The 16,769-nt window shown below is 57.1% G+C and overlaps 1 protein-coding gene across 2 annotated transcripts; it reads left to right on the forward strand.

Moving 5' to 3' along the window:
* The first annotated feature begins 2,711 nt into the window (after positions 1–2,711).
* Positions 2,712–15,480, forward strand: LOC121161773 (complement C4-A-like). 2 transcript variants are annotated; one of them, XM_040988381.1, is made up of 41 exons: positions 2,712–2,831; positions 2,969–3,164; positions 3,298–3,502; positions 3,681–3,751; positions 3,835–3,926; positions 4,056–4,138; positions 4,310–4,406; positions 4,518–4,623; positions 4,717–4,849; positions 5,190–5,305; positions 5,388–5,567; positions 5,682–5,867; positions 5,977–6,162; positions 6,323–6,481; positions 6,723–6,849; positions 7,011–7,082; positions 7,298–7,495; positions 7,588–7,699; positions 7,789–7,859; positions 8,087–8,226; positions 8,322–8,522; positions 8,733–8,784; positions 8,872–8,961; positions 9,077–9,286; positions 9,471–9,546; positions 9,675–9,831; positions 9,911–10,024; positions 10,129–10,300; positions 10,489–10,721; positions 10,803–10,970; positions 11,297–11,356; positions 12,140–12,233; positions 12,316–12,505; positions 12,612–12,702; positions 12,782–12,856; positions 14,104–14,206; positions 14,331–14,420; positions 14,508–14,606; positions 14,721–14,804; positions 15,012–15,144; positions 15,244–15,480. In XM_040988381.1, the coding sequence occupies exons 1-41, from the start codon at positions 2,767–2,769 to the stop codon at positions 15,383–15,385; spliced, it is 5,229 nt and encodes a 1,742-aa protein (XP_040844315.1). In that variant the 5' UTR covers positions 2,712–2,766; the 3' UTR covers positions 15,386–15,480. The 2 variants fall into 2 exon arrangements, with proteins under 2 accessions (XP_040844315.1, XP_040844316.1); XM_040988382.1 differs by lacking the exon at positions 12,612–12,702 and having other exon boundaries at positions 12,316–12,458.
* The last annotated feature ends 1,289 nt before the right edge of the window (positions 15,481–16,769 follow it).

The following is a 16,769-nucleotide window of genomic DNA, read 5'->3' on the forward strand; positions in this document are numbered from 1 at the left end:
TCTTCCCTGATCTGGCTCGCATGAGGCCCACAGCTGTTGTAGCTCTGCCCCCATCCTAACTCATGCTCTCCAGTGGGCGAGGTGTTCCAGCAGAGGGGCCCTCCACACTCCCCCTACCAACTGTACTCCCTCTGTCCCTGGTTCCTACTAGTGCTGCAGCCCAGTCTGGCATGGCCCACCTCAGCTTGGCATTTGCTAGTAGGTGCTGTAGCCTAGCCCCAGCCCACCCCCAATTCCAGCTGGTTTGGGTTACAATCTACCCCAGCCCAGCGTGTACCCTATCCCAGCTGAAATGTGTATTTGTATGTGTTGCGACCATTCCTGGCCCGACCCACACTGTTCTGGGGGTTGTATTTGTCAGTGGCTAATGTGAACTGATTCAGCCTGGTCTGCCCCTGACCTGTGCCAAATGTATGCCAGTGGGTACCTTTCCCTAGCCTTGTGTGGTCTGTTCCTTATTGTGCTTCTTGCGCTTACATGCAGGATCTGTGTCCTGCCAGAGGAGTCACCCAGGCTCCTCCATCAGAACCTCTCCCAATGCCAGATTTCATGCATATCGGTGGGCCCATGAGCCAACCCTACTCAGTCTACCTCCTGTCCTAGCAACAACAGTGGCCTTTCCTGACTGGCCTTCAACCCATTCTGGTTCTTATCGTTGGATGTTTCAGCCCAGCCAAGGCTTGTCCATACCCAAACACAGCTCACACATGGCTCAGTAGGGGCAGAGACCTAGCCTAGACCATCCTACATCTACCCTGGTTCTCCAGAGCACCAGATGGTGCTGGCGTCTAGCCCAGCTTGGTGCGTCCAGTCCCAGTCCACACTTGTGCCAAGGGAGACTGCAGCCATATCCAGACCAGACTGAGCCCCCACTCCAGCCCCTGCGTTCCTCAGGGTGTCCCCTTAGCTCCCCAACTGAGCCTATTCCCAGCCATAGATCACGCACATGCCAGTGGTTTTCTGACTCAGCTTGGCATGGCCCCTTGTCGCTGTCCCGCAGCAACGGACTTGGTGCACGGAGCCGATAATAACACGCGTGGACCCTGACTGATGGTCAAAGCCGAAGTTTATTAGGGGCATCAGACTTTATACACTGAGAGTCCGTACTGTTTCCCTCTCTTGATTGGAATTCCTTTTGTTTTGTATATTACACCAGGTGTTCTCATTTACATGCTGTTTATACCAAAGGTAGCCATTTGGTTGTTGTCATGCAAATACTGTCCAATGAACTGCAAACCTGTGCTCGCTGGCCTTCCAGGCTCACAATGTCCTCCTACAGCCCCTCACCTGTCTAAGCCTTTGCCTTAAATGCTGTGGCCTAGCGTCCCTGGCTCATGCAGACCAGTAGGTGTAAGAGCCTAGCTCGGCATGACTTGTATTCCAGCCTGATTTCTATTTTTGCTTGTGAGCTAAGGTTTGCTTGGGCCTGCCCGGTCCACCCCATTCCATTATCAACCCACACATTAGCCAGCCATTGGAGCTACTTTGCCCAGCTTGTCTGACCCCCAGGCCTGGACCATGTGTTCACCAGCAGGAGCTTTGACCTGCCAGAGGAGTTTCCCAAGTTCCTCCACTTGACCCACTCCCAGACCCAGTTCTCATACATGCCAGTGGGTGTTAGGCCAGTGTCTAGCATTCCATTTGGCCTTGTATGAATTAGTGAATGTTGTAGCCCAGCCCACCCCACACCCTATTTAGGATGCACATTCAGGTATTGCTGCCTTGACCAGTCCAGACTGTTGTCAGTTTCTTTACCCGTGAGTGACGGCAGGCTCCTTGGTCACACCTAGCTTAGCCTGTTGATATCTTATGTGGAGCTGGGCATTACGGAACATCTGACTAAACTGCCGCTGTGCCTGCATCAGATATCTGGATGCCTGGGTTTGAGTCCTGCCGCCTTTTCTAACCTCACTTCCTGCTAATGCACACTGTGGTAGGCAGCAGATGATGGTTTAAGTATTTGGGTTCCTGCCACCATCTGGGAGACCCAGATGGAGTTTATGGATCCAGTGAATTAGCAGATAGAAGATCTCTTTGTTCCTATTTCTCAAAAAAAAGATAAAAGAAAAAACTCCTGTGCGTCCAGGCTACTTATGCACCCTTGTTTACACAAGCACATGCACAAAGGCACACCTGGTTGAAGGGAAGTTCCCAGGCTCTGGGATGAGTGGGGTTAAGATGAGATCCATCGGGGCCTGGCGGCGTGGCCTAGCAGCTAAAGTCCTTGCTTTGAACGCACCAGGATCCCATATGGGTGCCAGTTATAACCCTATCAGCTCTACTTCCCATCCAGCTTCCTGCTTGTGGCCTGGGAAAGCAGTCGAGGGCATCCCAAGACTTTGGGATCCTGCACTCATGTGGGAGGCCTGGAGGAAGTTCCTGGCTCCTGGCTTCAGATCGGCACGGCACTGGCTGTTGTGCTCACTTAGGCGGTGACTCACTGGACAGAAGATCTTCCTCTGTCTCTTCTCCTCTCTGTATATCTGACTTTGTAATAAAAACAAATAAATCTTTTTTTTTAAAAAAAAAAAAAGATGAGATCCATCTCTGAGCCAAGATTGGCCAAGATTCTTCCCAATTCCTAGGTGGCTGGGCTCCCCCCAACACTGGGCCTGGGGCCAGTTGCATTTCTTGCTTATCACATGATTTCCCGGCTTCACTGGGCCAGAGGAGGAACAAGGTCCAGAGTCAACTGTCCCAAACCCCACAGCAACCAGAAGAGAGCTGGCGGACAAACAGAGCTGACCTCTCTCGGATCTTGCAGCCATGAGGCTCCTCTGGGGGCTGCTCTGGGCTTGCAGCTTCTTCGGCTTATCTCTCCAGAAGCCCAGGTCCTGCAGGCAGGATGCCGGGTGCTGGGGTTGGGGGCAGGTCCAACAAGTGGGATGCCCTGAATGAGGGTGAGGGGCCTGGGGTGCGGTGGAGGGGTCGGGATGATGTCTGATGCTGGCCCTTGGTGTTCTCCCAGATTGCTCCTGTTCTCTCCTAACGTGGTTCGTCTGGGGGTCCCCCTCACTGTGGGGGTACTGCTCCAGGATGCACCCCCAGGACAGGTCGTGAAAGGGTCTGTGTTCTTGAGAAACCCGAACTCTATGCGTGCCTGCTCCACAGAGCAGGACTTCACCCTTAGCTCACAGAAAAGCTACACGCTCCTCAGCCTCCAGGTAATCCTCCACCTCATCCTGCTGTTTTGGGGTCCTCCCCCGGGTTCCCTCTGTCTTCCCACCCGAGTGGTCCCCTTTCATGTGTCTGTCTCTTAGCCCTCTCTCTCTGATGCAGTTCTCCTTCTTTTGACAGGTGCCTCTGACATGGGTAGAGAGCTGTGGTCTCAGTGGTCTCAGTGACCTGAGACAACATGTCCAGCTGATGGCCCGGTCACCATGGCTGAAGGACTCTCTGTCCAAAGTGACAGACACCCAGGGCATCAACCTGCTATTTTCGTCTCGCCGGGGACACATCTTCCTACAGACTGACCAGCCCATCTATAATCCCGGCCAGGGGGGTGAGTCTGGGCCTCCTAGCTTGTGCCTTAGCTTCTCCCAGCCCATTCAGGATGTGCTTGAGCAGGAGGGTTGCTTGGCGCATGAGTCATCATCTCACTCTCTGGGGTTGGACCCACTCTCCCTTTGCACACAAACTCCTGCTCACCTGTCCCGTCCCACTCCCCCTCCCACCCTCAGTCCGCTACCGAATCTTTGCCCTGGATCAGGATATGCGCCCATCTGTGGATGCCATGACGGTCACTGTGGAGGTGAGTCCCTGACCTCTGGCCCTGCCAGCCCTGGCCACTGGTGGGTGGGACCCTGCATGAGACCACTTCCCCTCTCCTGGCAGAACTCTCGTGGCTTCCTGGTTCAGAAGAAGGTAGTGCGCATCTCCTCCAAACTCCTCTTCCAGGATGACTTTGTGATCCCAGACATCTCCGAGTGAGCTCCCCGACTGGGATCACCCCAGCTCCTGGTTCCTCCTCACACCCTCACCCTGCGAAGCAGGCCGCTAGCTCTTGGGGGCCCTCCTGCTCAGACAGGCTCAGTCCCTTCCTTCTCCACCTTTAGGCCAGGGACCTGGAGGATCTCAGCCCGCTTCTCAGACAGCCTGAACTCCAGCAGCAGCACACAGTTTGAAGTGAAGAAATACGGTGAGAACTGGGACTCCCACTGCCCTGAAGAATATAAGGAGAGGAAGGGAAGGGGTGGCGGCAATGGGGCAGAGATGTGGAAATATGGGTGCCACAGCCCCGGGGAGTGAAGGGGTCTGTGAAGAGCCTTTCACTAGAGTCTGACCTGCTTATACCTTCAACCTGGGTCAGTCCTTCCCAACTTTGAGGTCAAGATCATCCCCGGAAAGCCCTATATCCTGACCACAGCTGACTATCTTGATGAGATCCAATTGGACATCCAGGCCAGGTAATGTTCCCCCTACTAGACCCGGCCCAAACACAGAGGCTGGGATGTGCTTCTCCCCTTCCAGACCACACATTGCCCCCAGCCAGCTTCCCAGTCTCCCTGTGGCCACAGGTACATGTATGGGCAGCCGGTACAGGGGGTTGCCTATGTTCGCTTCGGGCTCCTGGACGAGGATGGCGAGAAGACTTTCCTTCGGGGACTGGAGACTCAGAACAAGGCAGGAAGGAGGATGAGGGAGGTGAGGGAAGGTGGATGGGGGGCAGGAGGGACTCCTACCTCACTCTGTGTCCTGTGCTTCTCCCTGCCTCAGCTGGTGGATGGCCAGAGCCACATTGCCTTGTCAAAGGCTCAGGTCCAGGGTGCCTTGGTGAAGCTGAATATGGCCCTCCCTGACCTCCTGGGGCTGCGTCTGTATGTTGCAGCAGCCATCATCGAATCTCCAGGTGGGTGACGCCCTCGTAGGCCCTTGCCCACAACCTCTGAGATGATTTTCCTTCCTACCCCGACTTCTGACACTTCATCTCAGACCCAAAGCTAGGCATGCCCCCGGTGGTGGCCGTCTCCAGTTGTGTCCCTGTGAGGTTCTGCTGGTTTTCGCCATCTTGAGTTCATTATTTTGCTCATTCCCTCATCCAGCCAACTTAAAGTTTTGTGGAGTGTGCGTGCCAGGTCCTGGGCTGGGCTCTGAGGAGCCTCCGCAGGAGGGAGACTCTCTGGCGCCCCCTGGCGCTGTTTCCTCTCTCCCTGGGGCTCTGTGCTTCACCTCTGCCTCCTGTCTTGCAGGGGGAGATATGGAGGAGGCAGAGCTCACTTCCTGGCGTTTTGTGTCCTCTCCCTACTCCCTGGATCTTAGCAACACGAAGCGACATCTCGTGCCCGGGGATCTCTTCCTGTTTCAGGTTTCTTCTGGAGGGCCCAGCTGAGGAGGGGACACAGGGTCTCCCAGACCTCTGTCTTACTTGCCCTTCCCCATCCACCTAGGCTCTGGTTCGAGAAGTGTCAGGCTCCCTGGCGCCCGGAGTTCCTGTCAAAGTTTCTGCCACATTTACTTTTTCTGGATCTGGTTCTGAAAAAAAAGACTTTGAGCAAAACTCAGACGATAGTGGCCGTGTCAGCATTCCCATTGTTATCCCAGAGACCATTGCAGAACTGCAGCTCTGGGTAGGATTCCTCGGAACCACGAGGGGTGAGGGAGGGAAGTGGGGGAGCTCATTCCTGAGGCCCCGCAGCCCAGCCTGGGCCACTGACCTCAGCCCTACCCGTCTCCCTGTCTAGGTATCTGCCGGCTCCCACCAGCCTGCCGAGGCCAGGCTCACTGTGAAGGCCCCACCCTCAGGGGGTCCCGGGTTTCTGTCTATTGAGCGTCTGGATATGCGGCCCCCTCGTGTCGGAGACACCTTCAAGCTGAACCTGCGAGCTGTGGGCGTCAGAGAGGACGCCTTCTCTCATTACTACTACATGGTGGGCAGGCTGTCTGGGGAGTACAGGAGAGCTTGGGCTGGATGTAACTTCGAGACTGGACACGTGCAATAAAGAGAGCCCTCTCTTGCTCTCCTTCTGCTCGGCCCAGGTCCTGTCCAGGGGCCAGATTTTGTCCGTGAATCAAGAGTCCAGGAGGAAGCTGACATCAGTCTCTGTGTTTGTGAACCACCGCATGGCACCCTCTTTCTACTTGGTGGCCTTCTATTATTACAGAGGCCTCCCCGTGGCCAACTCCTTGCGAGTGGATGTTCAGGGCAAGGACTGCGAGGGCAAGGTAACTGGGGTCTGGGCTGCTGGTGCGTTTGGGTGGATGGGGAGGCTAATGAGAGAAAATGGAAAGAGTGATTGGCAACAGGTAACTTCAGTTTGGCGAGCACCAAAGATATAAGAATCCGTGCCTGCTCTTACTGCCCCCTACCTCCTGCCCTTGCCAGCTGGAGATAAACGTGGATACTACCAAGAAGTACCGCAATGGGGACCCTTTGAAACTCCACCTGAAGACCGATTCTCCTGCCTTTGTGGCGCTGGGTGCCATGGACACAGCCCTGTATGCCGCAGGTGGCAGGGCCCACAAACCCCTCAGCATGGCCAAGGTCAGTTGGTTCACTCCCCAACCCTTCTGCCTTTCTCACCTTGTTGCTTTGCTGCCCAAGCCCCAAGTCCAGATCCTAGATCTTGCTCAGCCTTGCCACAGGCCCTACAAGCCTCGAACCTTACCCGTCTACTTCCTCTCTGGGCCTTGGGGTCTCTGAATCCCTTTCTTATTTGTCCCCACACGCTGGACCTCTCACTCACAGCCCATTGTCTGGTTCTGTCCTTGCCTTTTCTTGCCAGGTCTTTGAAGTTATGAATGGCTATGACCTTGGCTGTGGTCCTGGGGGTGGGGACACTGCCCTTCAGGTGTTCCAGGCAGCTGGTCTGGCCTTTTCTGATGGAGACCAGTTGACCTCAACCAAAAAAAGTAAGTATAAAAAGGAAGAAAGCGAGTGGGTGCCAGGAAGAGGAGGAGGCAGGGCCTGAGGGTAAGGTGGACAGAGGAAGGGTAGAAAGGGCTGGGTGGTGGAAGGGGACCTGGTTGGAGGCCACCCCCACCAGGATGGACTGCAGGTTTGCTTTTGCCAGGTATGAGCTGTCCCACGGAGAAAACCAGGAAAAAGAGAAACGTGAACTTCCAGAAGGCAATTAGTGAGAAGTGTGAGTTGTGGGTTCCTCAGTGAGCCAACACGTGGTGTGTGGGGCTGGAGACCCAATCCTCGCGTTCCAGGGCAGGGGCTGCGTGGCAGCTCCCTTCAGCAGCTTCTCTCACCTCCCTCAAAGCAAGGAGACCCTGTGGATCCAGGAGTCAGACTTGGGGTTGAGCCATGTCGCCTTTCTGTTCCCTCATACTCACCCCTCCCTTGGCCCTGCAGTGGGCCAGTATGCTTCCCCAGAGGCCAGGCGCTGCTGCCAGGACGGGCTGACACAGCTGCCCATGAGGCGCTCCTGTGAGCAGCGTGCAGCCCGGGTACCACAACCAGCCTGTCGGGAACCCTTCCTGTCCTGTTGCCAGTTTGCTGAGAACCTACGCAAGAAAACCCGTACCAAGAACCAGGTGGGCTTTGCCCGAGGTGAGTGACCACAAGGGGCTGAGGGCCAAGCAGGGGTGCCTGGGAAGGGTGGAATGGTCCCCTCCTCATCCCTGTTCGCTGTGGTCCCCCAGCCCTGGAGATGGTGCAGGAAGAAGAGCTGATCGAAGAAGACCTCATCCAAGTTCGCAGCTTCTTCCCGGAGAACTGGCTCTGGAAATTAGAGACAGTGGACACTTCCAAAGTGTGAGGGCCCCGTCGCGTCTGGCCTTGCCTCTGGGCTGGGTTTGGGGCCGATTGGGTACGAAGCAGTTCCCTCATCTTTCTCATCACAGGTTGTCAATGTTTGTCCCTGATTCTCTGACCACGTGGGAGATCCATGGTGTGAGCGTGTCCCAGAGCACAGGTGCGCCGCCCTGCCTGGGCCTCAGGCTGCCCCACCTCTGTTCCTCCTTGAGCCAGGCCACTGCTTGCCTTTAGTATGGGAAGGTGGTGTAAAGAGCTGGGGAAGTCTGTGGCAGGCCCTGACCTGAGACAGGGAACAGGGGAAGGCTGAGGGCAGAGCTAGGTCATGGCCTCCTGTGGCTCTGGTGCCTGGATGACCACCCTGTCATGGTCCCCGACCTCCTTTAGGACTGTGCGTGGCCACACCTGTCCGTCTCCAGGTATTCCGCGAGTTCCACCTGCACCTGCGCTTGCCCCCCTCTGTCCGCCGCTTTGAGCAGCTGGAGCTGCGACCTGTCCTCTACAACTACCTGAATGAGGACCTGACCGTGAGACCCCGTGGGAGCCCAAGCTCACAGGGATGGGGGCTGGGGGAAGCCCAGCTTGGTCGGGGTTGTATTCATCCCCACTTTCCTGCCCCCAGGTGAGCGTTCATGTGTCCCCCGTGGAGGGGTTGTGCATGGCTGGGGGCAGAGGGCTGTCCCAGCAGGTGCTGGTACCTGCGGGCTCTGCCCGGCCTGTTACCTTCTCTGTGGTGCCCATGGCAGCCGGAGCTGTGTCCCTGAAGGTGGTGGCTCAAGGGCCCTTTGTGGGGGATGCTGTGTCGAAGGTTCTGCAGATTGAGGTGAATGGAGCCTCCCTGATGCTGGGTCACTAGAGGGGCTCTCGGCTCTATCCCTGACCCCGCTCAGGCTGGAGGTCAGGGCTCTGTATCTGTCTTCCACAACTCCAATCCAACTCATCCTGCAAGATTTCCCCTCAGAGTCTTGGGAGCCTGTACAGGGAGGGCTGGGCCACAGATTTGCTCGCTCACAAGCCTGTTTTCCTGAGACAGAAGGAAGGGGTCATCCACACGGAGGAGTTGGTTTATGAACTCAACCCCCTAGGTGAGTGATGCTTGCCCCTGAGAGGGTGGCAGTGGGTTAAGGATTGTCAGTGGTACGAGAGACCACCCACCTCCTCCCTCTCCCTAGACCACCGAGCCAGAACCTGGGAAATTCCTGGCAAATCTGATCCCAATATGATCCCCGATGGAGATTTCAGCAGCTTGGTCAGGGTGACAGGTGGGAGTTCTCAGTTCCATCCCAGTGCCCACCCTCAGATTAATGAACCCAGGATCCCTTGGCCCTGGGTGCTCAGATCTCCTCTCTGCTCCTCAACCCCCTGCTTCCACTACAGCCTCAGACCCACTGGACGCTCTGGGCTCCGAGGGAGCCTTGTCCCCAGGAGGCGTGGTCTCCCTCCTGAGGCTTCCCCGGGGCTGTGGGGAACAAACCATGGTCTACTTGGCTCCGACACTGGCTGCTTCCCGCTACCTGGACAAGACAGAGCAGTGGAGCTCACTGCCCCCCGAGACCAAGGACCACGCCGTGGATCTGATCCAGAAAGGTTTGGGGGCCAGGGGCAAAGCAGGAGGTGGTGGAAAACAGGCCATCCAGGGTGCTAAGAAAGGGGAAGGGAAGAAAGGGCAGTGGGCTTGGAGGGCACGGGCTCAGACACAAGCAGCTGCAGAGTGCGGGGACTGGGGAGGTGGGGGCAGGGGTCCCCTCAGCAGCCGCCCCGCCTCTCGCAGGCTACATGAGGATCCAGCAGTTTCGGAAGACAGATGGTTCCTATGGGGCTTGGCTACACCGTGACAGCAGCACCTGGTGAGGCCGAGAGAGTGGTTCCCATCATCTGAGGCGGGGCCAAGACAGGGGAGGGTGGATGACAGGTGCTTGGGGAAGCAGGGCCGTGTCCCAGTGTTGTCCCCAGCCAAACCTTCCTCTCCGGCTAGGCTCACGGCCTTTGTGCTCAAGGTACTGAGTTTGGCCCAGGAACAAGTGGGCGGCTCACCAGAGAAGCTGCAGGAGACAGCCAGATGGCTGCTGACCCAGCAGCAGGATGACGGCTCATTCCAGGACCCCTGCCCAGTCATCCACAGGGGCATGCAGGTGCGGCTGGGCCAAGGGGCATGGGCCAGAAGATTCTGCCCCTACACTCCTGGCCAACATTTCTTTTCTGCCTCACTAGGGAGGCTTGGTGGGCAACGACGAGACTGTAGCCCTCACAGCATTTGTGGTCATTGCCCTTCACCACGGGCTAGCCACCTTCCAGAACAATGAGGAAGAGTTGAAGCAGCAAGTGGTAAGGATGTCCGTGTATGCCTCCACCAGCTGCAGCTCTGCCTCTTTCCCCTTGGGGGCCAGGTGTGTAGCCCCCGTCTTTTCTGTCCTCCTCCTTTCTCTTAGACAACGTCTATCTCAAGGGCAAACTCGTTCTTGGGAGGGAAAGCAAGTGCTGGGCTCCTGGGTGTCCATGCAGCCGCCACCACAGCCTATGCCCTGACACTGACCAAGGCTCCCCAGGACATCCAGAGTGTCGCCCACAACAACCTCATGGCCATGGCCCAGGAGACTGACGGTGAGGGAGAAGGAAGCCCAAGGGGAAGGTTGAGTGGAGTCCAGAGATGGAATTGAAGCACGCAGAAGGGATGACTTGGGGACAGGGGCAGGACAGACTGACCACAGGGCAGCAGATAGCCAGGCAGTTAAGATCTCTCCCTCCTCTCCTCTGTTTATCTGGGGAATTTCTCTTCTCTTCCCTTCCAGATTACCTGTACTGGGGCTCAGTCGCTGGTTCTGAGGACAACGTGGTGTCACCCTCCCCAGCTCCTCACAGCCCAACAGACCCTGTGCTGCAAGCCCCAGCCCTGTGGATTGAAACCACTGCCTATGGCTTGCTGCACCTGCTGCTTCGGGAGGGCAAGGCAGAGATGGCCGAGCGGGCTGCAGCCTGGCTCAACCATCAGGGCAGCTTCCAAGGGGGATTCCGCAGCACCCAGGTAGAGGCCTCTGGGGACCATTGGACTGGGGGTGTGGGCGGTCCTGAGGGCATGCCCTTGAGTCCAGCCCCACCTCCCCAGGATACAGTGATGGCTCTGGATGCCTTGTCTGCGTACTGGATCACTTCCTACACCCCCGAGGAGAAGGGACTCAATGTGACTCTCAGCTCCATGGGCCGAACTGGGTTAAAGTTTCACACTCTGCAACTGAACAACCACCAAGTTAAGGGGCTGGAGGAACAGTTGCAGGTGAACCTCTCCTTTGCTTAGCTGGGGTAACTCTGGGCCTACAGTGGCTGGACCAACAGCTACAGCATCCCCGAGTGCCTCTTCTTGGGGTCTGGTGGGATGGCTGATTGGCTGCTCTTGGAGCTGCATCTTGCTCACTTGTAGAATGATCTGCAGCCACGTGCACCCCACAGGCTTTTATGGGGTGGCTGGGAGATGATGCACATGGAAGTGTAGACGCTGTGAAGTATGAGGTAGGGGAGGAGGTGGGACTGCACCGGGGAGGAGGCCCGTTGTTATGGCAGATGTTCCTAAGCCCTCTGACACTTCTCTTCTCTTCCTGAAAGTTCTCCTTGGGCAACAGCATTAGTGTGCAGGTGAACGGAAACAGCAAGGGGACCTTGAAGGTGAGGGCCCAGGGCACTGGGTGAGGGACCCTGGGAAGAGCTGGGCTGGAGTAAAGGAGAGAGCATGTGGGCATTGAGCAGGAGCCCTGTGAGGAGGGTTCCGGGTCCTGGGAAAGGGCACCCTGAGCTTGGCTGTCCCTTCTCTCCTTGAGTTCCTGTCTTTATCCACTCCACCCGCTGCTCCATACCCGGTCCCTCAGTGCAGGCCTCTCCTCTGATCCCCAGGCCCACTCGTCTCACAGAGCAGGCCCTCAGACACAGCCAGTGCCCACCCCTTTTTATTCTTTTCCTCCTCATAGGGTGGACCAGAGCTCCCTCCACCTGGGGGACCACCTCAGCAGCACTTAGTTCCTCTGTTTCCCTCTGTCCAGGGCCACTGTCCCTTGTGTCACTTAGGCCAAGGTGGGCTTAGCCCTACCTCTCTTCTTTCCCTTCTGAGTCACTGTCCACACGGCGGTGAGAATGACCTGTCCCAAGTCCTAGTCTGACCATCTTAGAGCTAAGTCGTTTCTGCCTGTCTCCATGTCCTTCTCCAAGAGCTTGTAGCACATGCTCTCCTCCCAAGCTTAGTCCAACCCTTTTCAGCTTCCTCTGTGCCCTGGCAGCCTGCTGGCTCCCCTCTACATCTCATGGCTCACCCCACTCTGTGGTATATCAGATGGCTGTTCATGTGTGGATGGCTCAGTGAAGGACCATGACTTCAGATCCCCTAGAGATATGCCCCATAGGGCCATCTGTGGCTCCAAACGTCCTGTGTTCTCTCTCTGCCCCCTGCTGAGCCAGATCCTCCGTGCCTACAACGTCCTGGACCTGAAGAACACAACCTGCCAGGATCTCCAGATCGAGGTGACAGTCACAGGCCACGTGGAGTACACAAGTGAGTATTGGATCAGGGGTGCGAGTCCTGAAGGGTCAGGGTGGGAGCCTGCTGACCCCTCCTCACAACACTGCCCGCACAGTGGAAGCCAACGAGGACTACGAGGACTATGAGGAGTATGGAGAGCTCCCAGCTGGGGACGACCCAGATGCCCACTGGCAGCCCGTGACGCCCCTGCAGCTCTTCGAGGGCCGGAGGAACCGCCGCCGGAGGGAGGCACCCAAGGTGGTCGAGGAGCAGGAGTCCAAAGTGCAGTACACCGTGTGCATCTGGTGGGTGCCAGCACCTGCCCCGGCGGGGGAGGGGGGGGGATGGGAAGGGCCAGGGCAGCGGCTGGCCTGGGAACAGGCATCTGGATAGCAGGTGATATTTCCACAGGCGCAATGGCAAGGTTGGGTTGTCTGGCATGGCCATCGCTGACATCACCCTCCTGAGTGGGTTCCATGCCCTGCAGGCCGACCTGGAGAAGGTAAGCTCAACCTCCCCAAGCAAGCACCCTGGGTGGCAGGGCTAAGGCCACCAACCCACCACCGACTTCCTCCTCACAGTTGACCTCCCTCTCGGACCGCTACGTGAGCCACTTTGAGACAGAGGGGCCCCATGTCCTCCTGTACTTTGACTCGGTGAGTGGGGAGAGGGGACATGGGCAGGGGATCGCTGGTATCCCATTTCCTGGGGATGTGCCATGAGGCAGTAGCCAGTATCCTTGGGAACCTGTGACAGGAAGACAGGATGATGTGAGCTACCTGAGCCACAGCTGACCTCCAGGGAGGCTGCTGCCACCTGCAGGGTGGCGAGGCCAGTGCTGGTCAGAGGACAGAGGGCCTTCCGTGAGATGACTTTGTTCAACCTGAGAGGAGCTGCCCTTGTTTTTGTGTTGTTGAACTCCCTGGTATTGTCTTTTGATGTGAAGGGGTATTTTCTTTTACAAAGTAGTGGTGACCATAGATATTGGTGTGTCTTTTTATGGCATTCTGTGGCTAAAACAAGTGATCAATCCTGATGGCCCTCAGAAATGTTGCTGAATATTTGCTGTAACTGCTGGGTAATGTGTGAGAAAGGCTCTGGGGTGGCATTGGCTGGCACACACGGACCTGAGGAGGCACCCGGCTCCGTGCATGCAGAGGGGCCTGGCTTGAACACAACGCACCATGCAGAGCCAGCAAGACTTCTGGGTAGGGGGTTGGTATCATTGGAGCCCAGCTGGGTGGGAAACGTCTGGGCTCTGGGCTGGGCAGTCCTGAGGTGGCATGAGCAGGGCTCAGGGCCCAAGGCCCAAGCCATGTGATCTGCCAGGATAGCAGAAGCTGCCTATAGCTTAGGACAAAGAGAAGAGGCCCCAATTGTTTCTCCAGGAAAGAGGAAGTCTGTTGGGGAAGAAGTAGGTTTGGGGACAGAGTTGTGCTATACTCCTAACAGAACTGAGGTGGCTGAAGACCCGTTTTGGGAATTAGCAGCTGGGAAGGATTTGGTGGAAGCCAGGGAGTAGTGGAAACCCCCTGTGGAGGGGGTGGGTACAGAAAAGGGGAGAGGCAGGGCTGGGCCTGTGACTCTGGGATGGGAGACAAAGGGAACGTAAGAAAGGATCAGCTCAAAAACTGACCTGCATGGTGATCAGAGAGAGCATGTCCATGACGTGAGACTGCAGGGGACCTGGGGTGACAGACAAGGACAAGGTTGGCCTCCGGTACTGAGGTCATCTGAGACCTTGGGGAGTGTGGTTAGCATCCCAACGCCAAGGAGCGAACTGAATGTGAAGGCCACCGAAGATAACGCTAATGGCAGCCGTGGAGAAATGGGCCAAGGAGATGAGGCTGGCAGCCTGGGGACCCCGGAAATGGCCTGATGACTCTTATCTGCCTGGCGCCAGGTCCCCACGGCCCGGGAGTGCGTGGGCTTCGGAGCCATTCAGGAGGTGGCGGTGGGGCTGGTGCAGCCGGCCAGCGCGGTCCTGTATGACTACTACAACCCTGGTGAGCCCTCACCACCCCTGCTGCCCGAGGGATGGACACCTTCACGTGGGACAGCCAGGACCCAGGGCGAGGAAGGGTGCTAAGAAGGCCGTGCACCCTAATACCTCCCTCTTCTGTTCCCCAGAGCGCAAATGCTCTGTGTTTTACGGGGCACCGAGTAAGAGCAAGCTCCTGGCCACCTTGTGCTCTGGTACCGTCTGCCAGTGTGCTGAGGGTGAGAAGCTGGGCCTGCACAGCGGGTGGGAGTTGGGGGGAAGGATGGCACACCCAGGACCTCATCTGGGTACCCCCTGTACCTCAGGGAAGTGTCCCCGCCAGCGCCGCGCCTTGGAGAGGGGGCTTCAGGATGAGGATGGCTACAGGATGAAATTTGCCTGCTATTCTCCCCGCGTGGAATATGGTGAGTCTCCCAGAAGGGCCTGCCCTCGTGCGTGGTCTCTCTGGCACAAGCCCCATGAGCGTGCAGAGCCCGCTCATCCCTAACCTGCCTGCCTTTCTCCTAACGCTCTCTCAGGCTTCCAGGTGAAGGTTCTTCGAGAAGACAGCAGAGCCGCCTTCCGCCTCTTTGAGACCCGGCTCATCCGAATCCTGCACTTCAGTACGGACACATCTGGGCCGGGAGGCGGGGAGGCTGAGGGCCACCTGGGCTCGTGGGCATTCAGACCAGTCTGAGCATCAGTCAGTCACCTCAGCCTCTTAGAAGCCCTGGACTGGCCTGTGACAAAAGGGAGATCATGGCACCTCCTCGCCGGCAGTGACCAGGGTCCCACAGGAGCTCTGACTCTCCTCTCCATCTCCACTCCAGCCAGTGACACCAAGGCCACTGCTGGCCAGACCCGGAACTTCCTGGTCCGTGCCTCCTGCCGCCTTCACCTGGAGCCCGGCAAAGAGTATCTGATCATGGGTCTGGACGGCGTCACCGAAGACCTCAAGGGCGAGTGAGTGGCCTGGGCCTGGGGGTCTCTGTCTTTCCACACAGTCCCTCATGCTTGCTGTCCCCCATTGGGGCCTGCTAATGAATCCCTTCATCCCTGCAGCCCCCAGTACCTGCTGGACTCCAACACCTGGATTGAGGAGATGCCCTCCGAGCGCCTGTGCCGCAGCACCCGCCAGCGGGAAGCCTGCAACCAGCTCAACAGCTTCCTCCAGGAGTACGGCACCCAGGGATGCCAGGTGTGAGCATCGCCCTCCACCCCACCTCCACCCCACCTCTGACGGGGGGCAGGGTACTGCTAAGAAGTGCTGCTGTTCCTGGTCCCCTGAACACAGCCACAGGGGCATAATAAAGGCCTTTGACACCAGTGTCAGTGTGTGTGTGTCTCTATCTCCACAACTGTCAGGCTCCCCACTGCCCATACCCGAGTGGGGGGCCCAGGGCAGGCTTGCACAGCCTGGACTCCCCTCAGGCTCTTCTACCCTGCCTGAGCAACTCCCACAAAGGGACTCATGGGGAGCTCAGGACAGCCCAGGACCACCCAGAACTGTGAATCTACACCTAGATAGGACCCTAACGCCTCAGCCCTTGTGCCTAGGAACTGCCAGCCAGGCCAGGCCCCCTCTCTGCCCTCGAGCCCTTGGCAGGTCCAGAATCATTGCTCCCAGCTGAGTCCTTCTGTTGAAAGTCTGCTGACACTTGATCCCGTTATCAGTGCAATTAGGTAACTTCCCTGACTTGTGCAATCTGCGGGTTGGATGTCTTAGGCACTGATGTTAAACAAGACAAAAAGTTGACTTTGGAGTGTTTGCTTATTCTCAGAAGGACTGTTCTGTTGGGGGCTGGCTCTTTCCATCCTGCTGCCTAGCTTTCCCCCATTGTGCACGATGGCGATTTTCCAAAGAAAATTGAGATGTGGGGTTGGGCATTGTGGAGTACCAGGTAAAGCCGCAGTGCAGATGTCTCCACCCCATCTCTCAGGTCCTGCGTTCCATGCAGCGTCTTACTAATATTCCCTCTGCAAGGCAGCAAAGGCTCAGCTACTTGGGTGCCTGCCACCCAGGTGAGACCATGCAGAGTTCTTGGCTTTGGCTTGACCCAGCCCTGGCTATTGTGGGTAACTGAGAAATGAAGCAAGTAGACACTTGCTCTCCATCGCTACCTAACGCCACATTGCGCCTTTCAGATAGATAACTGAAAGTTAGATAGATAGATAACAAGCACAGAACCGTACTTTAGCTTAAAAGAATAAGAAAAAATGAGATCAGATTTGATGAAAGCTGAGCTAATTCAGCAGGCTGGCAGGTAATTGGGCCTGAGATACAGCTGTGCAGTCCAAGAACTCATGGGAGGAGTTGGATGGAGGACAGGCAGTCTCCACAATGAAAGAGGATTTCAGGGAACTCTGTTCCTGTGGGGAGGGGACCAGAGACAGGCAGGGATGGCTTGCTACAGTAGGAGACATCTTTCTTACTTAGGTGTGAGGTTGCTTATCCCACCACAGGGTGGTAGTAGCAGCCCCCGCTGCTCGGCCTGGCTCTCAGAGGTCAGCCTTGAGGAGGAGGATGCTCGTGTTGCCCACCCCTAGAAATCCCACCCCTCTCTCCCTCTCGGTCTTAGCCAGGGATC

Source organism: Ochotona curzoniae, unplaced genomic scaffold (genome assembly GCF_017591425.1).
Source record: "Ochotona curzoniae isolate NIBS_2020 unplaced genomic scaffold, NIBS_Ocur_1.0 contig_4862, whole genome shotgun sequence".
NCBI classification, from domain to species: Eukaryota; Metazoa; Chordata; class Mammalia; order Lagomorpha; family Ochotonidae; genus Ochotona; species Ochotona curzoniae.